Source organism: Schistocerca gregaria, chromosome X, assembly GCF_023897955.1.
Source record: "Schistocerca gregaria isolate iqSchGreg1 chromosome X, iqSchGreg1.2, whole genome shotgun sequence".
In the NCBI taxonomy this organism is placed as follows: Eukaryota; Metazoa; Arthropoda; class Insecta; order Orthoptera; family Acrididae; genus Schistocerca; species Schistocerca gregaria.
In genome coordinates this window covers 207,752,687-207,776,935 of record NC_064931.1, presented here as the reverse complement: position 1 = coordinate 207,776,935, position 24,249 = coordinate 207,752,687, and the positions used below count along the sequence as shown (strand labels likewise).

Here is a 24,249-nt window from a genome sequence, read left to right as displayed (position 1 = left end):
TATGGCCTGACAGCCATGAGTAACAGTCTGGGGGTGCCATTTCTTCTCACAGCAGGACCCATTTGACTGCCATCTGCAGCACTCTTACAGCACAGCAATACATTGAAGATGTTGTGCGCCATGTTCTGTTGCCATTTGTGACAAGCCATCCTGGGTGTACATTTTAGCAAGATAATGCCCACCCATAAAGGGCAAGAGTTGCTGCTGCTTGTCTTCGTGCGTTTCAAACCCAACCTTGGACAGCAAGGTCACCAGATATCACCCCAACTGAAAACATTTGAAGCACTATGGGTGGAGCCCTCCAATCAGCTCGGGATTTTGATGATATTAACATACCAGTTGGACAGAATTTGGCACAGTATCCCTCAGGAGGACAGCCAACAACTGTATCAGTCAGTGCTTGCACAAGAGCCAGAGGGAGGCCAATATGTTGTTGACTTACTCAATTTGTGAAGCTCCTTTCCTTGAATAAATGATCCAATTTTTGTGAAACTGAAATCATTTGTTTGTCTGTACATGTACATCACATCTACAGATTTGTGTCTCATTCAGGTAATTCCTTTGTAGTGCGCCCTTTTTATTTATTTTTTAAAAAGTATGCATAATTGACATATCTTGCCTTGTAACATTGGCCAACACGTCCTTAATATATTTTTATTTTGGACATCAGCAACTGATGGTAAACTGCAGCTGTTACCTTTTCTGGGGACATGCAGCTGTATTGCATAGTTAAATGATGATGGTATCCATTCTGGAGGTAAAATAATCCACCATTTGGATCTCTGGGAAGTACTGATCAGAAGGGTGATGTGAAAAGAAATGACCTCTGTGGGTAAGAGTATGTTATATTAAATCATTTAATCAAATAGACATGTTAGAGACACGGATAGTTTGAAGTTAGATATAATGAAACCAGTAAATGCTGTTGCAGGAAGACCATGATTATTGGTCACATGGCTACAGGTTTATGAACACAAGATCCTATAGGGGTAATGCAGGAGTAAGGACAGTGAATGTGAGTACACTATCACAAACAGTGAAGTCAACAAATCATCATAGATGAGATACACACAAAGCCGCAACCCACCACAGTATTGCATGCATACCAGCTCTGCAGATGATGAAGTGATTGAAAGAATGTATGACGAGATTAAATGAACTATACAGTATATTAAGCGAGGCGTAACTTTGTTATGAGGAACTAGAATTAAATAGTAAGAAAAGATGAAAAGGAAAAAAAATAGCTGGAGAATGTGGACTGGAGGAATGGAATGAAATTGGAAACTGCCCAGTAGAATTTTGCACAGAGCACAATTGCATCTATGCAAATACTTGGTGTAAGACTCATAAAAAGTCAGTGCAGATGAGTATGAAGAACAGGCCTGTAATGTTCACATACAGTATTAATAGTGTCCTGCTTGACACAGTGAAGTCATTCAGATATCTGGCCGTAACGTGGAAAAGCAATATGAAATGAAACAAACATGAGAACTGTGGTAGGGAAGGCAAATGATCGACTTCAGTTCATTGGGAGAATTTTAGGAAAGTGTGGTTCAACTGGAAAGGAGACCACATATGGGACGACGGTGCGACCTATTCTTGAGTACTGCTAAAGTGTTTGGGATCCATGCGGATCAGACTGAAGGAAGACATGAAGCAATGCAGAGCTGCTAGATTTGTTACCGGTAGGTTCGAGCAACATGTAAGTGTTACAGAGGTGCTTTGGGAACTCAAATGAGAATCCCTGGAGGGCAAGTGACATGATTTTCGAGAAATGTTATTGATAAAATTTAGAGAACAGACAATTGAAGATGACTGCAGAGAAGTTCTACTGCTGCCAACATATATTGCGCATAAAGGCCTCAGAGATAAAATTCGAGAAATTATGGGTCATATGGTGGCATATAGGCAGTCATTTTTCCCTCACTCTATTTGCAAATGGATCAGGAAACGAAATGACTAGTAGTGGTACAGTGTACTCTCCACCATGCACTGTATTGTGGATTGCAGAGTATCTTTGTAGATGTAGATACAGAAGATTGTGTATGAAAAGGCATCTGGAGACAACAGAAAACGCAGTTTGCATTATTAAATGATATTGTCAGCAAACATAGTTAAATAAAACATGCAATCATGACTATTATTTGTTGGCAAAAGTGTGAACAGCAACCATAACAACATGAAGGTTTTTGGAACTGAAGAACTGTCTTTTACAAGGGAACTATGTTATAGTGAGGACAGTGTAAGTAAAAGATGGATACATATGACTGATTCTGTGTTCATTTCATATGGCACCAAACAAACATTTTTTGAATGTGTTTATACAGGGTCTCTCTCCCAAGAGTCTTAGACTTATTTTCTGTGATATATCTGCAGATATTTGCAATTTTGTTTGTGTGTAGCTGGAGTCAGCGCTAATAAATACAGCTCATCACATCTATTATACAACACCCAGTGTCAACGGAAAGTGTCAGTTTCTTTCCTGTTACAAACAAAATTATTTTTAAAGCTGAATTTTACGTGCTCATTTGATACAGTGGTCCCAAATTAGTCAAGAGTGACATTTTTTCATCAATATCAATTAATAGGGACAGTAAAACACAAAGAATAGCCAGTACTCGAGGAGTGACTGAGCAGCAGCACTGCTGCATGGCGGTAGCAGTTGGCACTGGCCAGGGAGTTATGGTCACTACTGAAGTACTGATTATTCTTCATGTTTTACTGACACTGTTAATACATACTGACAAGACAAATATTGTGTTTGACTAATTTGGGACCACTCTACTGAATGAGCACATAAAATTACACTTTAATAATAATTTTTTTTTGTAAAGGGAAACAAACTGACACTTTCATCTCTCTCTGGGCATTGCATGAAAGGCATGGTAAGAAGTATTTGTTTGGGCTGACTCCAGCAGCAGCCGTCTCTTTCTGGGATGTCCCTTCCATTGTCTGCCCCAAGCCTAGCCATCAAAAATCTTCTTACATATTCTATTTTCTTCCATTCTGACCATGGGTTCTGCCCATAGCAGTCTTCTTACTTTAATGGCAGTGACAATGTCAGGTTTTTCAAAAAGTTGTTCTAATTCTGCATCCGTACGGATGTGCCAACCTTCTTGATCATATATTGGGCTGTATATTTTAAGCAGAACTTTTCTCTCCCAAATGCTAAGGATCCTTTACTCATTTTCAGTCATGGTCCATGTCTCGGCACCATACATAACAACTGGTCTTATAATTGTTTTGTAAATGAGGATTTTATATTTCTGTGGTAGAAGTGAGCTGCTAAGCATGGGTAGTGTGGCAAAGTAGCATCTGTTGCCTGCTGCTGTTCTAGCTTTCACCTCGCTGCTGATGTCATTTGTCTCTGTGATAGTTGATCCGAGTTACTTGAAGTCTCTAACCCTTTCAGGGTTGTCCACAGAATAAGTTCCATTTGTATTTCTATCCACGGTAGCACTACGATTGCATTTCCGAGCATGCACTGCGGTTAATCTGACTCGAGGAGAAGACATGTACGCCATTTTCAGATCGCTGCTGCCGATGTGTGCTTTGTAGTGCTTCTTTATAATGTGAGCCACCACGTGTGAAATCAGATCTGTGATTCATTTTCTAAATGCAAAGAAAGTTAAACCCAAAGAAATTCATTGCGAGGTTTACGGACAAAATGCTACGAGTTCAAATGGTTAAAGTGGCTCTGAGCACTATGGGACTTAACATCTGAGATCATCAGTTCCCTAGAACTTATAACTACTTAAACCTAACTAACCTAAGGACATCACATACATCCATGCCCTAGGCAGGATTCGAACCTGCAACCGTAGCGGTCACGCGGCTCCAGACTGAAGCGCCTAGAACCGCTCGGCCACACCAGCCGGCCTGCTGTAAGTGATTCAATGGTTAGAAGATGGGTCAGGCTGTTCAATGAAGGTCATGATCAAGTGCACGATGAAGAACGATGATGGTAATGATGATGATGAGTGGCTTGTGGGGCTCTCAACAGCGCGGTTATCAATGCCCATACTATGAAGAACAAAGTGGACGCCCGTCTGAGGTTGCTGATGAACTGGTTCACACAATTGAAGAGGAGATTAAGCATAACCATAAGTTTATGCATAGTGCCCTTGCTACGGAAGTCGCACAAATGTCACGATCACTAATTCATGAAATTGTTACTGAAAAACTGAAATTTTGAAAACTTTGCTCGTGTTGGGTACCCAAAATTCTCACTGAACAACAAAAAAAAAACAACGGAGGGGAAGTGCACTTTAGTTTTTGACACACTACAATGAAGAAGGCAATGGTTTTCTTTCTCGGATAGTCACAGGGGAAGAAACTTGGGTATTGTACGACACCCCTGAAACAAAACGGTAGTCAGTAGAATGGAGGCACACTTCATCCCCAACTATGGTTAAGCCCAAGCAAATCTTGACACTACGAAAAGTCATGTGCACCGTTTTTTGGGATAGAAAAGGCAGTTTGCTGATTGATTTCTTACCACGAAGCTAAACAATCAATGCACATTGTTACTGCGAGACCATTAAGAAATTGTGCTGCGCAATACAGAACACGCGCTGAGGATTACTGTCAAAAGGTGTTGTTTTTTTCCACGATAATGCCCGACCTCACACAGCGAATTTGACCAAACAGTTCTTACAGGAATTTCAATGGAATGCATTTGATCATCCTCCATACAGCCCGTACCTCACTCCTGCACTCCTGTCGACTTTCATCTCTTATTACACCTCAAATCTGTCCTTGGTTTTCAGCACTTCAGCGGTGATTACAAGCTGAAAGAACACGTTACCACATGGCTGAATACATAGGCGGCAACCTTCTACGAAGAGGGAATACAAAAACATGCGCCATGCTATGTCAAGTGCCTACAAAATTTTGGAAGCTATGTAGAAAATTAGTTTAACAGTTGTAGATTTTTGTACAATAAATATTTTTTCTGTATATGTACACATTTGTTTTATATAACCAAACGGAACTTTGTGGGCATACCTCATATTTGGTCTTTCCCTTGCACCTCTCTCCATTTGTTGATAGGCATCAGCCAGCACAGCAGTGTTTCGTGCAAGTAATGCCACATCATCTGTGTAGGCTAGGTACTGCAGTGAACGATTAAAAATGGTTCCTACTCTATTTATCTCTATCTGACTTAGCCTTTTTATAGGCAGAGGTTGAGTAGCAGTGAGGAGATATTGTCACCGTGTGTCAGTCCCTTTTTCGCTTCCACTTCTCTGGAGATTCAGCCCTGTATTTTTACTTTACAGTTGGTTTCACTGAGGGTCATCATAGTAAGTTTAATGAGCTTCTTAGATATTCCAGCTTCTTCCATCACATTCAGCAATGTCATTCTTGAGATGCTATCATAGGCTTATGTAAAATCAATATAATGCTGATGTATGTTTACTTGATGTTCACAACATGTTTCAAGTAGTATGTGTAATGTGAATATTTGGTCAGTTGTTGACCTATTTCTTCTAAAGCCACTCTGATAGTGTCGAATTCTGTCTTCCAGATAGGGAGTAAGCCTCCTAGTTAGGATCGTGGAGAACAATTTATAGTTAGTATGTAGTAAGGATATTCCTCGGTAATTCTGGCAGTTTAATTCATCTCTTTTTTTATGTATGGGACACACAGTAGCTGTTTTCTACTCCATTTGCATGCTCTCCTCCTGCCAGATGTTCAGTATTATTTTATGTATTGCTTTCCACAATGCTTCCTCACCATATTTGAGAAATTCCACCTGAATCTGATCTCCTGGTGCCCTATTATTTTTTAATGTCTTAATGGCTTGTATCACTTTCTCCATTGCAGGTTCTTGTGTTACGACCTCTGGTCCCTAATAAGTTATTTCCTCCAGTTCTCTTATTCTTATCCTATTTCCGGGTTCAGTAGTTTTTGGAAGTATTCTGCCCATCTGTCAAGTGTTTTATTACTCTCCCCTATCAAATTCCCATCTTTATTTCTGCATATATCTGTTCTGGCTTGAAACCCAGCCTTTCCTTCTTTAATCTTTTGGTACATTTCACATACTTGCTTCTCTTCTCCTAGCTGTTCAGTTTCTTCCATTTTTTTCTTTTCTAGTGTTCTTTTCTTCTTTCTGCAAACCCTTTTAGCTCCATGGCACTTCTCATTATATTCATTCAGATTTGCTCTAGTCCTTCCCTGAAATAATTTTGTTCATGCTACGTTGCACTCCTCAATTCTTCTCATACATTCTTCATTCAACCAATCAGCCTTCCTTTGAGCTCGTACATGTCCCAGAACCTCCCCAGCTGCCTTGAAGATTGCAGTCTTACATTGTTTCCACATTATTTCTATATGTTGATTTAATGTGTCAGTATCGTTCTAAAGCCCCTCTTCTATTTTCATCTGATATACTCAACGTATTTCTTATGACTTTAGTTTCTCAACGTCAAAACTTTTCTTTTTGTGGCCTTTTAGTTTACTCAGTAGCCAAATCCTTTGCCTGTACTTAATTCTCACTGAATTGCAGTCATATCTACGTGGGCTCCTAACATCCATGATGTCTGATGCATGCCTGTAGTCAATCAATATATGGTCTATTCCATTTCTAGTTTGTCCATCTGGTGACATGCATGTTTCTTTGTGTGTCTTTTTATATGGAAAACATGTACTGCTGACAGTCATGTTTTTACTTATAGCAAAATCCAAAACACTAATTCCATTGTCATTTGATATTTCATGGAGGCAATGTCTTCCTATAGTTGCCTCTTCTTTTCCTATTTTTGCATTCAAGTCTCCTATTAAGATCTTAATATCATGTTAAGGAGCCTGATCATTCAACTGCTCTACCTTTCTATAAAACTCATCCTTCTGTTGTTCATCTGCCTCGTCTGTGGGTGCATGTACATTTACAATTGTTATTTGAAAAATTTTCCCCTTATCTTATTATGGACATCCGTTCATTGATTGGTTTGAAGTGCATGTTTCAGTCCTTTAGCAACTACAAAACCTGTACCAAAGGTATATGTCCTCCCGCCACTATAGATGATTGTGAAATTTCGGGAGTCCATTATGTGACTTCCCTTCCACCTAATTTCCTGGAGAGACAATAGTGTTATACCGTAGTTGTTTACTTGCATTAGCAGCTGCCATAGGGCTCCAGCTTGGTACAGGTTCCACACATTCCATGTTCATATGTACGTATCTCTTATCCTTTTTTTTTTTTGTTTGATGGGGTCATCATCAAAATATCTGTCCGGCTTATTCCTTTGTTAGCATTTGCAGCAAATGATTTTTACAGGGGAAGATTGTTAACTTTCCATCCAACCATTTGAGGGGTTACTCCTTGCATCTCGGCGGGTAGCTGGTTCCATTTTCAGAGGAACATCCTTAGCCTTTGTAGATCCTTCTACTGACTGCAAGGCAGCATTTGATGGTTGGGGCTACTCTGCCTTTCATCCAAGCCATCGGCCCTCATACCTGCTGGTTTTCGTCTGCCCTAGGTATTTTATTTCCCTGGTACCCTCCATACCTGGAGGACGTTCACCTATCCGCCACATGGGGAGGCAAGCGATGGGGACCAGCAACCCCACACGGGTGGGGTTTGTTATACAGATCTGTGTTATACAGACCATTCGTTCACATGTATCTTTTTTAGGTGTTCCAATTTTCAGAAATGTGGTTGTCTTATTTTGTGAGGCATTGAACTTGATGAGAGAAAAAAATCATTCTGAGCTTTTAGTATTCTGTTCCAGATTCCAGAAACATTCAGTGCACTTAAACAGTATATAGGTAGGACTGGGGAGATAGAGTATCAGCAGGTGTGAGTATCAGCAGGTGTTACTGCACTCTACAGATTTTATCGGTCTGCTCTGCATTCAAAAATTATATAAATTGTTATGGTGTACCAATGTAACATGATATTATGAGCACCAGTTTGAAGACAGGTAGATATTGATGATATAAGATATTTTACCAGTCCATTTCCTAATCAGTGAATTTGTCACTGCTACAAAAATCAGTATTTATTATTTGGTTTCGTTCTATAAGGGTTATGTTTGTGTAGAACCATGTGTGTTGTGCTAATGTCATCTTGTAACATAGTGTTCAGATATTTAACTTTTTGTTATGCTTTATGCTCTATTCTGTATGTAATATGTGATACTGTCTTACCCTAGATGATGGAGTGTGTGAAATGCAATTGCTGGGTCCATTCAAGATGTGAAGGACTTTCAGATGAAAAATATCATATACTCAGCTACCTTCCAGATACTGTAGAGTTTATCTGCAGGTAAGTTTGCAATTTGAAATAGTAACAGTAATTATGTGAAAATTATTTAACGAAAGGACTTGAACTGTTTTTTTTGTGTCTGTGTTTGGTATCTGAAGGAAAAGGAATGCATTTATCTGGTTAAGTTTTGGATTGAAGACAAGGAAAATTTGCTTTATCATAGCAATCACACACACACACCCACACACACACACACACACACACACACACACACACACACAAACACACACACACACACACACACACACACACCTTATTTTTTTCCCCCCCCTACTCAATTTGTCGTTACTGATTGGTATGGTCAAGCAAATTCTCATTGTCTTCAATCCATGCACACGCGACATTTCAGTCCAGTAATGGTCTCACTTTTCATCACCATTTTCAGCAAATTTTGGATCGCACTATACAGTTTTGTGTTTTTCCTAGGAATTTATGGAAGGGAAGTCCATACATACTCAACTGTACCAGCTTTCTTTCTTAAAGAAGGATTCTTAGTATACAAATATATTTATCTTCTGTTAGCACTCAATGAAATTATCACAATTGGAGACTTATTCTTCATTATCAGGCAATATTGATGTCCACTGTGATTTTTAGGTCTTTTTGATCATTTTTACTTTGCATGTAGTTGTGATATTGCTACATATCATTCCCTGATGAAAATTTCTCAGTATTGTCTTTGTCTGGTTGTGTTGCTTCCAAGTGCAGTGCTTTATTCTGTTTCATTCATGGATATTTTTCTGTAGGATCTCACTTTGCTGCTGGATAATGGAGTATGAAATGTGTAGTAGCTGATTCCATTCAATTTGTCACAGGGTTATTGCTTTTATGGTAATTTTTCATATATTTTGAAAATAATTAGGCCCATGGTGCTTTCTCATGTGCAGTGTTAGGTTTTAAAAACATCACTATGTACTGTTGCCACTTAATGCTTTGCGCCTAAGGAAAGTTTGTCCATGTGCTTTTACATTTTCGTGATTTTGGCTGTACAAAATACAAACAAAATTACAATGCTTTTTCAGTTTCACAAGTATACTAGAGACCAGAAAAATTATCATTTGTGATAAATGTGAATTTAGATGCAAATTTTACCTCAAAATGCGAACTTAACTAATAAATGCTATTGCACAGCAAATTGTATCTAGATGCACTATTTCATCAGAAGTAGATTGAAATAGCTTTATTTTCTGCATGTAAACAACAAAAAAAGTGACAAACATTTGGTTACTGTTATTGCACAACATACGGTGTATCTCTAGTTGAAAGGAGAATGTGCATAAAAACATATTTTCAAAATAACAAACACAGCGACATCAGTGTGCTTGCTCTCATAAATTACGCTCTGGTGCCATGTCAGCCATGAGCAGAGTGATTGAATTGTGTCTCTGTGGTACATGCCTTATTTCAAGTTGTATTTAAAAATCAAAACAGATATGGTTAATGATAGTGGCTCCACCTCTCAGGGATTTGTGAGGAGTTGTACTAATTTTAGTAATTCACGTGGAAACAACTTTAGCTTATTGGACACTTAAAATTATCGTTACATCACAAACAGAGACAGCAGTGAAGATCCGCGATATCTTTCAAAATATTCCGTGTGGAGCTATTGCAGTTGGGGCCACTAAGACTTTTGCAGACTCTACCATATCTCATGTTTGAGTCATACGTCAGTCTTTTTATTTCAAATGAATTTCATCTGAAGTATTATTTATTTCAACAAAGTATATTGTTTTCATCCAAGAAAGGTACATTTTGGCTTGACACACAGCATCACAGTTGATTTAAAGGATATAAATTTGGTGAAGAGCAATCTATGTATTAAAGACACTAATTTGTATCATCTAGTTTCGATTACTTTTTTAACATTCTAAGCAGTATATTTGTCTACACAGAATGATTTCCAGCACAAGTGATCCATACAAAGTGTGAACTGTAAGTATTGTCATCATTACAGAAAATGTTTCTTCTACAGTATCTCCTACATCAGTCAGCGTTGCTCGACAAACAAATTATGGCAGCTGTAATAGGTACCACATGCAAGGAGCTGTGAGCGGTGATATCACAGGAAAGTCGTGCTACAGAGAAGCCCCAAAAAATGTGGCATGCATGAATACAAATTTACAACTCATAGTAGAACACACACACACACACACACACACACACACACACACACACACACACACTCTCTGTCTTTCTCATTTGTAGTAGCATAGGCTCACAGACTGAGTGGATACTGTCGCCTGTCTACCAAGAAAATTGATTTACGATGAAATGTGAAAGTTAGAAATATATCATTTTTTAAATGCGTGATAGATAATTTTATTCAGTACACATTTCAAAGATTGGTCAATCCACTCACACACTTAGACAAACTGGCACGCTTAACACTTTGTGTAGGTGTTAAATGCTTAGCTTCTTTTGTTAGCCATTGTGTGTACATATTTTTAAGTATGTCCTTAAATGGTTTTTTTGAAACAGACATCTAATGGCTGTTAAATTGACGTAATCCCTCCTGGAATTACAGCTAAATCTGTTCTACTCTCTACTGATTTCCTCTTTACAGCTGGGTAGTATGACTAGCATATGAAACTGGTACCAGCATGTTTGGCAAACCTAGCTAGGCATCAGTACGATGTTGTTATACAAGTTTAATCCACTCTAAACCAAGTCCTCTGTGAACCAGCCATTCATTAGCATGTACAATAACACATTCTGGAAATACCTCAGACTTAGGTAACTTCTTGCATTTAAAAACATTGAATTGTGGTAGTTTGTGGTCATTGGCTGTGCAGGCAAGCATGACAGACGTACACTGCATTTCACCAATTACAGAAATTATCTTCACATCTTTGTTCTCCAGTTGCTCCTAGGATGTAATTTCTTGGCATATCGAAATATACCAGAGTTTGATCCACATTACCTATCTGACCAAAAAGATAATGGAAGCTCCATATAGGAATACCAACAATGTAGGAACAGATAGATTGCTGTGTACAGTCAACAAAACAGAAACACACACAGTTCATACACACAAGAAAGCTCACCTCACACACACGACTGCCATCTGAGGCAGCTTGGCCCAGAATGCCATTAGACTTTGCCTCGAGTCTAAGTCACAGCTACATTTTTGGACACCAAAAATTAGAAATAAGGTCGGCTTGCATTTGGGAAAATACAGTATATAAAAAATGACAACAGATGAGGTATTATCTTTAAGATACAAACCACTGCACTTCTGGAGTTGGTGGTCACGTGTGCGTGAGGTTTGCTTTCTTGTGTTTATGAACAGTGTGTTTTTCTCCTTTGCTGATGAAGGCTGTGGCCAAAAGCTTTGTGTAAGTGTCTTATATTTGTGCCTGTCTGCAACTTAACATGTCTTCTTCATGGAGAGTAGCAATCTGTCTCTTCCTAAATTGTTGACGAGGCAGATAATTATTTTTGGCGCACCTTCTGATTATGAAATGTTGAAATTCAACGAGTCTTTCCTCATAGTTTTCTGGCAACTTCTGTGCAGTTGAAATGTGTCTACGAAGAGAAAATCCTCAATTTTTTATGATACAGGCAACCCAATTGCGGATTCATTTGAAATTAACGATTTTCTGCTATCGAGCAACTCCGTGTACATTCACTCGGATAATTTCTGCATTCATGGGTAAGCACGTCTGTCAGTGGTACCTAACAGGATCATTCAGCACAACTTCTAATGTATAACACCAGCCATCACTTCTCTTTTCAACTTCACAGTATAGTGAACATCTTTAAACCTGGCACTTTACAAAAGTACGAAAGTAGCCTTAAGCAAGGGGTGAAATCCAAATGTATTGTCTGGAAATGTTGAGCAAGCACTGCTCTCATTCTCCTAGGGGTCAATGGAAAAAACAAAAATGGAGTTAGGGGAGAGGAGGGGGAATGATGCAGTGGGAAAGTTTCACTCATTGCATGCACTGTGTATAACATATGATTCATGTCAGTCATGTGCTATAGTAGAAGTCTCTCATGGAAGTAACAAGGTTATGTAAAAGCTTGTTTATATGGACCCTCTTGTTCAGATGTGGAAATTATTGGTACTCACGAATATGAAATTAATTTAAGGCAGTGAAACATTTATTATTGTTACATCATGAATATTACCAGCATTAAGAAATGGCTAAATGTGCATCAGTGTGTGCCGGCAGCTTCCAAATCCTGGAGCTGTCGAAATGCAAAACTGTGCTTACCATGCTTGCCAACTTCTGCAGGTTTCTTAAAAACATGTTTTTTTTGAGCGCGCATGGGGAGGGGTTCATTTGTGTATTGCTATAATTATTTGAAAAATTGCTAAATTTAAAGATGAGCTATATTAAATTTGAATTTGCTGCCTGATAAAAAATACTTAGCATTTAATACTCGAAGTACTAAGACAATGGCTTCCGAGGCAAAATAACTGCTTGCAGAGGCTTCTAGCAGCATTTTTCAGAACTTCCTTAGACTTTTCCTTGAGTCTGAGCTGCAGATACCCCAAATTAATAAAAATAGTAGGGAAGTAACAGGGCCTTAAAACAGTGTGGGAAAAGATACTTGTCCTTGATTGTTGTGTAAACGTTCATTCCCCCCCCCCCCCCCCCCCCCCCTTATGTGCCAGATTTCAGTCTTGAATTAGTTGGTGACTTACAAGCGAAGAGCCTGTAGCAAGATCAGTTTTGAATTATTTACCTTTGCAGAGGGTTTGTAATTAAATTCAGGGCAAGCATTTTCTTTTTATCATACTTTTCCTCCCCCATACTGCAACCACTTCGAGTTACCATCACGGCATTCTTGGAATCTGAGCTGTTGACAGGGAAGAAATCTGACCTTACCAAATGATACTTCATATGCCCACATGCAAAAGGAACCAGAGGACGCCAGATATTATTGTAAAAATTATGATACTACTTACTCTGTGTAATATTTTTGTTATATCTGGATATGTCTCATAATAATATTATGTCACTATTTATGTGTGGGATATTTTAAAAGATTCTAGAAGAATGGAGTACCTCCCTATCACTATTTGCATTAAGTATTACTAGGTAGTAGATACAAAGATTGTACATCTTCATACTGTCATCAGGAATGACTTTTCCATGCTTCTGCTAATCACCAATCCTGTGGCGATAACTTAGTATTGCTGTAAATTTGCAGGGTTTTTCTCATTACTAATACACTTTTGGGGCTGAGAATCTATGCTGTCGAAGATTATTGTAGTTGTCATTTTTGTAAAGCTCTTGCACATACAGTTACATACTGTAGAGTATTAATGTGCTAAATTATTAGTACGTGAGGAACTTTATACTTGTCTTTTACCATTTTCATTTTGAACACCGTAGGTGGCTAGAAAAACTTTTCCCTCCAACTTTCTTCCTTTGTATAACTTTTTAAAAATCTGCAGCGATTTTAAACTAGCCCCTTTGTTCTGTGGTAGTTATGTTTTATTGTTTCATTTTTGTCTGCAGTGATCTATCAAGATATTCTGATTTTTTATTTGTTTCGAAAATATCAGTAATTGTACACTTCAAATTTTGATGGATGGTTTTGGCTACAGAAACCTTTATTGGTTTGCTTACCTCTCAGCCTAAATTTATGTTTTCTCTATGTAAAAGTTGCTGTTAAATGTGTGTGTAACACATGCGCTTGTGTGAAGGATGTAGGTTGGACTCCCATTGGCTTTCTCCAACCATTTAGTACTTTTAGTCTCCAAGAAAGAAAGAAAGAAAGAAGAAAATAAGGTGATAATTTTGGAAGAAGTGTGTAATTTGTGATGGGTTTATGTGGTTGATGCTTGAGCATCAAAGAGATGACAAGATAACATAAATGGCTTACAAAAAGTTGACCTTCAAAATTTCACAATATTTTTCTATGAATGTAGTGCTCACCTTCATTCGTGTGGTTATGAAATTGGGGGGTGGGGAAGGGGGCTTGCAGTTAAGATATACCTTACAAGAAGCACCAATTTGCAGAACGGGTAAGGGAGTGCATTTACAAGTGAAACTGGCATGAGGGACCTGTGTGCATCATGAAACACTTTGTGGCTTGCAGAGTATAAAATCAGTGGCAGTTTACAAACTTCATAATTTTTAAAACTTTAGATTGCACAAAGCAGTATATCAATGGCAGTCAGTGAAAACCTCATAAGTCCATCTGTCTGTGAAGACTTGTAATTGCTGTAACCAGTGACTCCATAATCAAAGGAAGATTTGAAAGTGCTCAGCTTTCTCTAATCTGTCAATAACTGGACTTCTACTATACAGTTACACATGTAGCAGCTTTCTGTCTTGCTTTACATTATTTTTAAGAAACCATTTTATTTTTTAAGAAACTGTTTTTGCTTCAGTTGCAGAATTTAATAAAATTGACTTATGAGGTTTTCATTGCATACCATTGATATGACAAATGCACATTATTAAGGAAGAATGAAGCACATTTTACCAATAACTTTCCAAATTTTTGTACACGTGATAAATGGATATAGTCTATTCGACCCTTACACATTGTAAAATGTCCTTTTAACAGCATCTGCCCCCCCTTTTTTCCCCTCCCTCTCCCCTGTAGGTGTATAATTTCCAATATAAAATGAACATTTAAAAAAAAAATTATCCTGGCTGGCTTCTATGCTTCTCACCTTATAGTTATAAACATTGATCACTGCTCTCTCTTTTCAAATATTTAATAATCCCTTTTTCTTCCCTACAGGAAGTGTTGTGAGAAGCCTCCTGCTCCATGGTGGTATGCTGTTGAAGAAGAGATGAAAGCAGGATACCTAACTGTGCTGAAGTTACTGAGCAAAAATCGTAAAGCTTATTCAATGCTCAGATGCAGTCCAAAGAAACACTGTGAATACCATCCCAATTTAATAGATGGTGATAACATAAATACACATTCGGATCCCACTGCCATTGGAAATATGTGCTTGGGTGAAAAGACTGACTCAAATTGTGAAGACAACAAATTTCTCAGTATTACAGATCTGCATGTTGAAAATGTGGAAGTAAAAATGACGTATGAAGTTGATGATGACAACAATGAATTTTTGGCAGATTCAAAACGTGATAATATCTGTGCCAGAGATCAGAGATTGTCAAATCGTGAATATAATTTGCATAATAGCTGTTCAGAAGAAAAATGTTTTCCTCACTCCCAAGGGCAAACTGTTGTACCATACCTGTCAGGAAACTCTCTTAGACTTTGGCGAGAGAAGTATAACTTAAAAGAATGTTCTGTTCGCGTAAAGGACTGTGTTTCCAAGTACTTGCAAAATTCACTTTTCCCAGTTAAAATTGATGTTCAGTGTGCTGAATTATCTGATACATCTGCTTTCGATACTACTAAATCGCCTTCCAAAGTGCATCAGGTTTCACTTGCGACACCTACAAGTGATTCTGGCATTAGCAGCACTGATGAAGAATTGAAAATTTTGGGGGGAAATGATGCAGAGGAGCTGAAGGAACATGCATTATCATGTTTGGGTTTTGTAGCTTCCAGCCGTTTGCTGTCATTAGAACAGTGTAGCAGCAGCAGCAGAAGCTTTGAAAATTTTACTGAGGCCAGTTCCAAGAAATTGTGCAGTGACGATGTACCAAAGGATGAGTTCCTCGAATGCAACTGTTTGGAAAATTTGAAACACAAGTCATCCTTAACATTTCTGTCTGTAAAAAATAAAGTAAATTCCAGTGAGTACACATCAGTTCTGCAGTTTCATCAGGAAATGGAAGACATCCTAAATAAATCTCACTGCTCTGATTTACTTCAGCTATATTATCATAATATGCAGGAAGTTTTCCCATGGTTTAACCCTAAATTTGCACGTGTTTCAAATAATCCTGTTTCTGAACGTAACTCACAACCAAGTAAGAGGAGAAGAATCATTTCAGAAAAATCTGGCAGTGATGATCATAATAGTTCAATGGAAGTGTCAATATTGGATGATTCTTTTCATGCTGTTCCTGATAAAATGTTAGGGAAATCCTTGGATGATTTCTACAGCGGGTATTCTGTCCAGGATAATAGAGTTTGTGTCCTTTGTAAAGGTGTTGGTGATGGGTTGCCCGCTGAAGAAGGCAGACTTTTGTACTGTGGACAGAATGAATGGGCACACACAAACTGTGCTCTGTGGTCAGCAGAAGTGTTTGAGGAAATTGATGGATCGCTACAGAATGTTCACAGTGCAATGTCTCGAGGCCGTCAGATACGATGTGATCATTGTGGAAAAAGAGGTGCAAGTGTAGGATGTTGCACACGAAATTGTCCAGAAACCTTCCATTTCCCCTGTGCGAGGAAAGTGAATTGCACTTTTATGGATGACAAAAATGTTTTCTGCCCATCGCATGCAAAAGGTGCCACTGGTAAAGTTCTGCACAATGAATCAGATTTTGAAATATGCCGCCCAATTTATGTGGAACTAGACCGTAAAAAGAAGAAGTTTGCTGAACCTAAAAAGGTTAGGTTAATGATTGGTTCACTTTCAGTTGAAAATATAGGAGAATTTGTTAGTGAAGTTTCTGATACTCCAGAGGCTATTATACCAAATGGGTTTTCATGTACAAGATTATTTTGGTCTTCAATAGAACCTTGGAGAATAGTTCGATATCACATTAAAACTGTGCTATGTAATAAAAACGAATCTCAGTCTCCCGACTGTGGAAAAAACATGACAGTAGATCATAGTCAAGAAAGGCATGTAGTCGAGGAAAAACTAAATGAAATTTCCAAATGGAGACATGAAATTAAAACAAATGACACAAAGAATCTGAAAGCTAACTCAAAATTATCTTTTAAAATTAATCAGAAGAAATTTTCCAAATTTAAAAGACGAATTCCGTACCACAAGTATCAGAATAAGCGAAAGTGTCATTCACTTGATGATAAAATTGTTTATCAGGTTGTCAATTACATGTTAGACATAGTGAGCAATAAAGATTTTGATGAGAATTCACTTCATGACTCACAAAGTGCAGCTGATCATTTGCCTCCTGAAGTAAAAGAAGCTGTCTTTGAAGATCTGCCTCACGACCTTATAGATGGCATTTCAATGCAGGATGTATTACCTAAGCTGATGATATATGAAGAAATGGGAGCTATGGAGAAAAGTGATGGATTTTATGGGAATGATCCATCAGTGACAGAAAAAGAAATTAGTAGTACAGATGAGGCTAATCTAGTAAATAATCACCATATGGGAAATGCCAAAAAAACTGGTTTTCTAGAAGTGAGTGTGCAAGATCAAGATGATTTGTGCCACAATAGCACTCTTTCAAAGCAAAAGTCTGCAGAGAATGCTGGTTTGAGTAAAAATAAAGTAAAACGAACTAAGAGAATGAAAATGAGAAGAACAAAGCAAAATAATGTTGTCCACATTACATCTGATGAACCTCCTAAAAGACGGAAACGAGCGTGTAGTACGACATGGAATTGTAAACCTGATGGCAACTACTCTTCAGCATACAAAAGACGGAAACTATCTCACACCGTTGGAAGGAGTGTGTGTGAAAATCCGTTTGTTGTTGTTGTTGATTCAGATGCATCACATACTTTGCAGGAATCGCGCTTGCCAGAATGTGTTCACGTAACACTTTCACGATCACTGCCGTCGGGTGTTTCATCTACTGCAACTGAGACACCTGCAGAACTCAAGTGCGGAGTCGATGAGGAGTCTCCGTCGGACAGCAGTAAGGGGAAAGTCACACTCAGAAAGGAAGAAGGGAAGGAAAACAAATTCCTACCTTGGAACGGCCACCCACAAACACGATTCCTCCAGTTAGATGGTACTGTCGATCCCTTAAGTAGCAGTGGCAGTGAAGGTGGTCAATCTCCTCGTTCTGATGATGAAAAGCTGTCAGACTGTGCTTACGAAGCAAGTTCCTCATCACTGAGAAGTTGCGGCCAATGTCAACGTTGCAGTTCAGATTTTAATTCTGGAAGTAATTTTGGAGCTGTTTGTAACTGTAGCTCTATCTCAAGCCAGGCGCACGGAAAGAGTTGGTGCAAGACATATGATACTGAAGAAGAGTCAGTGTGCTGCTCTCAGTGTCGCTGTACCTACAGGACAAAGAAAAGTTTTGAGCGCCATTTGTCAACATGCTGCAATGATTTTATGCTTTCGACAAGTGAAAGTGATTCAGAAAATACACGCTCTAGTGAGGAAGAATGCACCAAAAAGCAGCAGTTTGATACAACTGAATCTTGTTGTAATGTAGGTGAAAGTGTTCTGGGAGAGACTGATGCCACAGATTTGTCTGTGCGGAGTGAAAGTGTTGAGTGCTCTGCTGCACCACCTCAGAACTCACCTGTACAGTCACCAGCTCCACATTCTGCATTTCTTGGGACAGTACTTCCTCCCACACAGCAAAATGCGGTTCATTGTGTTTCTGCAGAGCAGACAATGATTGGTTGTACGCCATCTTTAGACATGTATGGGACACAGCCAGGAGGAATGCATTTAGCTGGACAGCCTATGTATATTTCAAATTACGAGACAGTAGTCAGTAATACAGTTATGTCTTCAAGCCAACTTGTCTCTGCTGCTCTACCCGGTGTGGTTGCTGCGAGTAGCAGTTTTTCGGCAACTACGACACAAGTGTTTCAGGCTAGCAAATTAGGATCTGTAATTGAATTAACATTAGAACCTGTTGTGGAAGTCCAGCCAAGTTACCTTATTATTAACCAACAAACTCCTATTTCAAATTCTCCTGTTAGAAATACAGAGTATGTAAACTGCCCACCTTCGACTGTCAGCATGCAAGTGCCTTCGTATGATCACTCTTTCTTGCCAGCTCAACAAGTGTGCACAGAAGATCAAGCTGTTCAGTACCCTGAATCATCTAGCACGTGTACATCAGTTACATTAAAGACAGTTATGAGAAGTGAGAATCGCAGGCGAACAATCCCTGAAGTGACAAAGATTGTGACACCCAAATGTGCGAGCACCAGTGTTGATGTGGCCCCCGAAATGTCTAGTGTTGAGACTCCTAGGTGTGTGAACAGTGGTGGGCATATGTATTTTGAAATGTCAAAGGTCATGACACCCAGATGCGTGAGCAATAATGGTAGCCAGAATTCTGAATTTCCAAAGATCATGACGCCTAGACGTGTGAGCAGTAGTGTTGGCACAGATCATGAATTTCCAAAGATCATGACACCTAGACGTGTGAGCAGTAGTGCTAGCACAGATCATGAATTTCCAAAGGTCATGACGCCCAGACGTGTGAGCAGTAGTGTTAGCACAGATCATGAATTTCCAAAGATCATGGCACCTAGCTGTGTGGGCAGTAGTGTTAGCACAGATCATGAATTTCCAAAGATCATGGCACCTAGATGTGTGAGCACAGATCATGAATTTCCAAAGATCATGGCACCTAGATGTGTGGGCAGTAGTGTTAGCATAAATCCTGAATTTCCAAAGATCATAACACCTAAATGTGTGAGCACTGGTGTGAACACATCCTTTGATATGTCAAATGATAAAAAACCTGAATATCCAAAGATAATGACACCGAGATGTGCTAGCACAAAACCTGAATTTCCAAAGATCATGACACCAAGATGTGTTAGCACAAATTCTGAATTTCCGAAGATCATTACACCTAGACGTGTGACCAACTTCGGTAACGCCGTTTCTGAATTTCCGAACGATTCTGAATTTCCGAAGATCATTACACCTAGACGTGTGAGCAAGTTTGCTAACGCCGATTCTGACTTTCCGAAGATCATGACGCCCAGACATGTGAGCAACTTTGTTAACGATGATTCTGAATTTCCGAAGATAATGACACCCAGACGTGTGAGCAACTTTGGTAACGCTGAATCTAAATTTCCAATCGATTCTGAATTTCCGAAGATAATGACACCCAGGCGCGTAAGCACTGGTGTCAACACGCCCTATGATAAAACAAAGATCATGAATCCTAGACTTGGTGTCCACACACGTTTTGAAATGGCAAGGATTATAACACCTAGGTGTGTGACCAGTGGTGTTAACACGAGTCCTCCTGCGTCACCTGTCAGAAATGCTTGTGACAAATGTTCAGGCAAGTCACAGTCTGACCGTGAGGACTGCCTTATCCAAGCAGAGCAGCAGCTGTCTGAAAACAGTGGACATCAGATATTCTGCACATGTCTGCAATCTAATACCACTATCCTTACAAAGCGTGCAGAATCAGTGTCAACAAGAAAGAAAAACCAGATTTGCTGTTCATGCGTGTATTGCTATGCATTTGATGTTTGTTGTGCATGTAAGAAGCGCTGTGAGGCAGCAATAGTAGGACAAGTGCTGACGCATGTAGTAATGGAAGACGGGGCTCTCAGTTTGAATCAAAAATCTTCGGATATTCCAGCACATCTGACAAATAATCCTAGTGAATTGTGGGTAATCGATAGAGAACCTGACCACAGTCTAGAAGTTAGCACAGAATATAATGAACCAAAATGTATTGCTAATTTGCTGAATCAAGCAATTAGCTATAACCACAATCCTTCCTCTAAAGATCAACTTTGCAATAATGATATGTCCACATTCAATACATCAGCACCTACAGTCATCAGTAGACTCCCTGGACACAAAGTAACAGAATCTCCCTGCAGGAGGGAAACACTGTCACATGGAAAATACAAAAGATTGGCTACTAGACAAACCAGTCCAGTTAATGATAATTCAGTTGAAGAGCCAGATAAAGAAGGGAACGGCAGGTCAGTGTTACACATTACTGACGCAATCCCACCCTCGAAAACAGTTGTAAACAGACATAATAATATCAAAGTTAAAGCTAGTAATTTATCTGACAAATTGTCTTCATCAAAACCTATTTTGCAAAAGCAGGGAAAGTTCAGTACATCTCTAACAAATGATGAAAGCCGTATTTTGAAACTGCAGAATGTTAAGTATGTTGATGTCACAGAAAGTGATACCTTTGCAGAAGCTGTACTTGTGAACAGAGATAAGGAGGAGGAGGATGTAGAGTGTACCTCTGGAATCAGCTTGGACCGTTTTCCAAAAAGAACACCTTCATCAGAATGTAACACTTCTGTCAGCAGCCCACAATATGATGAACAGAATGTGGCACGGCTGTACACTCAGAAAAATTGTCCAGAAGAGAGGAAATCCTTTTTCACATGCAACACTGTTCCACAAGTAAATTCTGATGTGTCTGTATATAGCAGTGACACTGAAAAAGAAAGAGCAGCATCTTCATTGACAAAAGATGACTGTGATGGCAGTAGCTGTGGCGGCGGCGGCGGCGGTGGTGGTAGTGGCGGCGGTGGCGGCAGCAGTGGTGGTGGCGGTGGCAGAAGTGCTACCAATAACAGCGGCAACTGTATGGATGTCAGTGATGAAGATAATGCTGGTGATGCTTATAGCGGATTTGGACCTCCAAGTGACTGTAATATTTGTGGCAGTATTGAGAAAGACAGTAGGCCAGATATACGTGATTTGACTACTGAAAAGAATGTCGATGACACTGGTACTACCGGTTACAATGATGAAGAGGATGACGATACTGAATGTTGTAAAGATGACGACGAGGAGGAAGAGGAAGAAAATGGTGACAATGATTGTGACGAAGGTGACGAGGATGAGAATGAAGATGATAGCGGTGACGAGGATGATAATGGTGGTGATGACAGTAGGGACACGTCTCTAGTATACTGTAATGGAGAAAATTCTGAAGAAAAATCATCTTATATTATGTATGAAATCTGTTCTCAAGATGGTTTTTGTTGCACTTCAAAATCGTTTAGTGAGGCATGGCAGAAAGTGTTTGACGCTGTTCAGAATGCTCGAATTGTGAACAAAATGCCACCACTACCACTGAATCCATTTAGTTTGAAGCAGAAAAGTTTACAGATTCTCGGCTTGAAGCATAATGCTGTTAGATATCTCGTTGAACAATTACCAGGAGTTGGTCGATGTGTAAAATACAAACCTCGTTACCACAAACAACGGACATTACGACCAGAGGATGACTTGGACACTTTGCCACCTCCTAATAAAAGTGGATGCATTAGAACTGAACCTTTTAAATCTCGAAGACCTTATGACATGTTCAGTTGGCTGGCCTCCAGCCACAGGAATCCTCCGAAATTTGTTCAACAAAATGACAGCAAGTTAATGAGTAACAGGTAGGTTTTGTGGTATATTGTAGTGTCATGCTTTTATGTAATTACTTAAGTAGTAATATGGTATTGAAAAAATCCATTCTTCCTAGGTGGAATAAAAACAACAGAAAGAGTAAAAATAACAACTCACTGTATAAAGTTCTGAGCAATAACGGAGGCACCAATAAGAAAAAAAGAAGGGGGGGTCATCCATTTGGACCAAGACACCCCCTCCCCTCCCCCCCCTCTCTCTCTCTCTCTCTCTCTCTCTCTCTCTCTCTCTCTCTCTCTCTCTCTCTCTCTCTCTCTCACACACACACACACACACACACACACACACACTCACTCACTAGCATTGAAGGTGACATGCCCAAGAACTGAGCTGTATGTTCAGTCGTCTGTATGTGGCTTGGTTATCTGGTAAGAGGCTATCTTTACTCTTTCCAATGTTTAAATTCTATTTATTACAAATATGCTGTAATAGTAACTAAGTGTGACTTTATTAATCTATTCTATCTAACCAATTTATAATTTCATGATATCATCTGCTGTTAAATTGGGGGGAGGGGGTGTTGAGGGGGGGGGGGGGGTTCATCACATACACTGTAAAACAACTACTTCTATTAAGCACTAATATAGAAATAATTTTGACAGTTATGATACAATAACCTCTCTATTATTGTAACATAGCATGAGCAAACAGTGCATCTGGTACAGAAAAGGAAAAAAAAATGAAAATTGAATTGAGACCTAACAAGTACCACTGGGATAAAAACACTGTGGGCTTTACAGATGTGTGTTGGTGTGTAAGAAAGCCTGTGCAGAGAAACTGTGAACACTCTCTTGTTATACTATGATCCGTTTCTTGTTTTCTCTATAAACTGCAGATATGGAAAATTTAGTTCATTTTGAAGCAATGCAGAATACTTATTTCCATTCATAAGGATGCAAATAGTCATCACATTCACAGCGGCTTAGATGTGATAAGTACATAAAAGAAACTGTGAAACTTGACTTTTCTCTTTGGGCCATTCCATGACAAGTGGTCAATTTTGGAAGTAGTTCACTCATGAACATCACTGATTTAGCTGAAATTTTTGTGTGAACATTCACACATGTTCCCAATGAATACACTTTTGCTAATATAATACTGGCAGAGATATAGTCATTTATTTGACCCCATAGCACTGCTTTCAACAGAGTATCCCTGACTGTTTGGCAGTTTTGATGCATAGTCTCCAGCAACTTGAAAGAAACAAAAACTTGGCCACCTTGTACAACTTTTTGCACTCTCTTAAGCAAAATAATAACACAAATTTTTGATCAGTTTTTGTGTGGATAATGTGAAGCAAAGTAAGTTGGGGGGAAAAAGGACACTTGTGGAGAAATATGAATTTTTGCTTTTTATATCTCTGGATGTAATTATGGAATAAGCTTGAAATTTGCACATAATAACTTAGAATATAAAATTTCATTCCCCTACTGCTTTCCAATAGATTACAAACTGAGGAAAACGTTGACATACATTGGAAAAAAAACTGCCAAGAATGGCTTTTTTTAGCCCATTCATCATTAGTTTTTACTCATTGTTGAGTGTCGTGACCTCATTTGCTCATTCATTCTTATGTAGTTGAAACTTTAGACAGATGTGTCCTTTCACAGCAATCTTTGGCCTTTCTTAATATCATGTGAAGTGGCAGGCTGGTAATCTTCTTCGCTTGATCCAACCATCTGTTCGCTGCTCTCCCACGTGATCTCATGCTGTCAATTTTTCCCTGCACGTTGGTCTTCTCTAAATTATCCTCTTTCCTTCTGAAGATGTACCCAAGGAACTGAAGGTATCTTTGGCTGAGACGAGAAGATAACCTTCTTGTGAT

The 24,249-nt window shown here is 39.0% G+C and overlaps 1 protein-coding gene across 1 annotated transcript in view; it reads left to right on the top strand.

Moving 5' to 3' along the window:
* Positions 1-24,249, top strand: part of LOC126297970 (histone-lysine N-methyltransferase trithorax-like) — a 116,012-nt gene that overhangs the window by 60,518 nt on the left and 31,245 nt on the right. Inside the window, exons 5-9 of the mRNA XM_049989286.1 lie at positions 8,157-8,269; positions 14,978-17,545; positions 17,612-18,112; positions 18,203-21,492; positions 21,613-22,396. Coding sequence (XP_049845243.1) covers positions 8,157-8,269; positions 14,978-17,545; positions 17,612-18,112; positions 18,203-21,492; positions 21,613-22,396 — 7,256 coding nt within the window. The remainder of the gene's footprint in view (positions 1-8,156; positions 8,270-14,977; positions 17,546-17,611; positions 18,113-18,202; positions 21,493-21,612; positions 22,397-24,249) is intronic.